Here is a 2694-nt window from a genome sequence, read left to right on the forward strand (position 1 = left end):
AAAAAAAACAAAAACATAAGAAACATAAAGCCCCATTTCTGTGTAGTGTAAAATACTGAACTTTCTAGTTCTACAGCTCTACTGAAGTACAACTTAAACCTCCATGATGACAGCCCTGGCCTAGAGATTGACATTTAGATGTGTTAACAGAAAAAAAAAAAAAACATTGAGGTCACTAAGAAACAGAACACTTGTGTTCCTGGATAAGTTATTGTAATAGAAATATATATTGTGTTTTACGATACAGGAATCTCAGTAGTAAAAGCATCCTGACCTCAACCACAACCTAATATGGACAAATAAAGGCTTGGAGTACAGTGTGATGGAACTATAAATGTTATCTCTCAATGTTTCCATATTTCTGTACTGGATGCTACAATTGTTTTGAGATGCAAGAGCTGGAACACTTTCCTCCGTATCTCCTTCAGCTTCAGACCATAAATGAGAGGATTTAGGAGTGGGGGCACCACAAAACTTTGCACCGACATGAGAATTCTCAACTCATAAGGTAAGTTTTTTGGCTTGAAACGATAGAGGAGCACTTCAAAGAATATGTCGGCTACATAGTTAGTCATGGTTACAAGGTGGGGGGTGCAAGTCTGCAAAGCTTTGGTTCTGAAGTCTTTAGAAGATCGTGTGCAGACACGTAATATCTGTACATACGAAAATAAAATAAGTAATGGAATCGTTATCATGAACCCCAGAGTGAGGAAAAGTCCATAGATGCTGTTTATGGTGGTGTCAATACATGAGAGGCTAACAAGTGAGAAATTGTCACAGTAGAACTTCTGGATTGCTGAACCACATATTGGAAGTCGAACAGTCAACCAGAAGTGGATGGAAAAAGAAATGATGTTGAAAAACCAGGCAAAGACAATCAGTTTAAACACTGTAGGTAAAGACATAATTTTGTTGTATCTCAATGGGTTGCAGATACATACGTACCGATCATAAGCCATAAGACTAAGAAGAGTCATCTCGCAGGCCCAATACGTATGAACACAAAATATCTGGGTCAGGCAGCCAATGTAGGATATGGTGGGGATCTGCTGAAGAAGACTTACAAAGAGATTCGGGTAGAATCCCAGACTGCCAAAAAGACCATTCAGACATAGTGCTGACAAGAAGATGTACATAGGCTCATGTAATGCTGGATTCAATGCAACTACAGAGATGATCACACTGTTGGTGAGGAGGATCAGCAAGAAGCCAAGTAGTGTCATCACACTGTAAAGGTATCTAAATTCCGCCATTTCCCCAAACTCAAGAATCAATAGCGAAGGCGTGGAGTAGGTCATGTTAGCCATTATTTTTTCTTTTATGTGTGCTCAGAACCCTGAAAATAGAGCCATAAAACGTCAAATGGATCGGAAAGGTTCTCAATTAACATACTATATGATACAGCCTTGACTTCTTTAGATGGTAGAAATCCACAATACTGTTTCATGGTGCCTGTTTTTTTAGTGCAGAGAAACGAGAATCACTCCTGAGTCCATAAGTATTGCTTAATTACCAGGTAAGAAATACCAGGAAATGTGAGAATGGTGGTTAAAGAACACCCAAAGTGAAAGGGATATGGAGGTAATGTATTGTGTGGACCCTGGCGGTTGGACCACAGACAGCAGGAGGATAAATACAGCAGGAGGAGTGATGTGTCACATGTGGCACTGGCAGCAGGCAATGTATTGTGTGGACCCTGGTGGTGGGACCACAGACAGCAGGAGGATAAAGACAGCAGGAGAAGGAGGAGTGACGTGTGGCACTGGCAGCAGGCAATGTATTGTGTGGACCCTGGTGGTTGGATCACAGACAGCAGGAGGATAAATACAGCAGCAGCAGGAGGAGGAGTGACGTGTGGCAGCAGGCAATGTATTGTGTGGACCCTGGCGATGGAACCACAGACAGCAGGAGGATACAGACAGCAGGAGGAGGAGGAGTGACATGTGGCACTGGCAGCAGGCAATGTATTGTATGGACCCTGGTGGTTGGATCACAGACAGCAGGAGGATAAATACAGCAGCAGCAAGAGGAGGAGTGACGTGTGGCACTGGCAGCAGGCAATGTATTGTGTGAACCCTGGCAGTGGGACCACAGACAGCAGGAGGGTGAAAATCAGTGCAGCGTAATTTTGGCACTTTATAAATACAATAAGTACATAAATAAATTCATAAATAAATAAATGCAGCAGCAGCAGGAAGAGGAGGAGGAGTCATGTATAAATACAATAAATACATAAATAAATTCATAAATTCATAAATAAAAAAATGCAGCAGCAGCAGGAGGAGGAGGAGTCACATATAAATACAATAAATACATAAATAAATTCATAAATAAATAAATAAATGCAGCAGGCCAGCAGGAGGAGGAGGAGTTGTCACGTATGGCAGCAGGCAATGTATTGTAATTCCCAGGCAGGCACCTCATGTCCTCCTCTCGCCGACAACAGGTGCCAGGAACGTGCCTTTAATCCAGGCCTGGTTAATCTTCAAAAATGTCAGTCTGTCCACGCCCTCAGTGGACAGACAAGAGCGCTTCTCGGTGACCACGCCACCGGCTGCACTGAAGCACCTCTCAGACAGCACGCTGTAAGGGGGACAAGACAATACCTCCAGGGAGTACTGCGCAAGCTCCCTCCAGATGTGCAAGTGCTCCACCCAGTACTCCGTGGGGTCTCCAGATTCCGCGCTGCCGGTG

The 2694-nt window shown here is 43.4% G+C and overlaps 1 protein-coding gene across 1 annotated transcript; it reads right to left on the reverse strand.

Moving 5' to 3' along the window:
• Nucleotides 1–344: 344 nt before the first annotated feature.
• Nucleotides 345–1298, reverse strand: LOC137544712 (olfactory receptor 52D1-like). Its single transcript, XM_068265805.1, has one exon. The coding sequence runs from the start codon at nt 1296–1298 to the stop codon at nt 345–347; it is 954 nt and encodes a 317-aa protein (XP_068121906.1).
• Between the last annotated feature and the right edge of the window lie 1396 nt (nt 1299–2694).

This window comes from Hyperolius riggenbachi, chromosome 2, assembly GCF_040937935.1.
Source record: "Hyperolius riggenbachi isolate aHypRig1 chromosome 2, aHypRig1.pri, whole genome shotgun sequence".
Classification (NCBI taxonomy): domain Eukaryota; kingdom Metazoa; phylum Chordata; class Amphibia; order Anura; family Hyperoliidae; genus Hyperolius; species Hyperolius riggenbachi.

Coding starts and splice junctions, on each gene's coding strand:
- LOC137544712 (XM_068265805.1), bottom strand. CDS start 1,298: ATGACCTACTCCACGCCTTCGCTATTGATTCTTGAGTTTGGGGAAATG.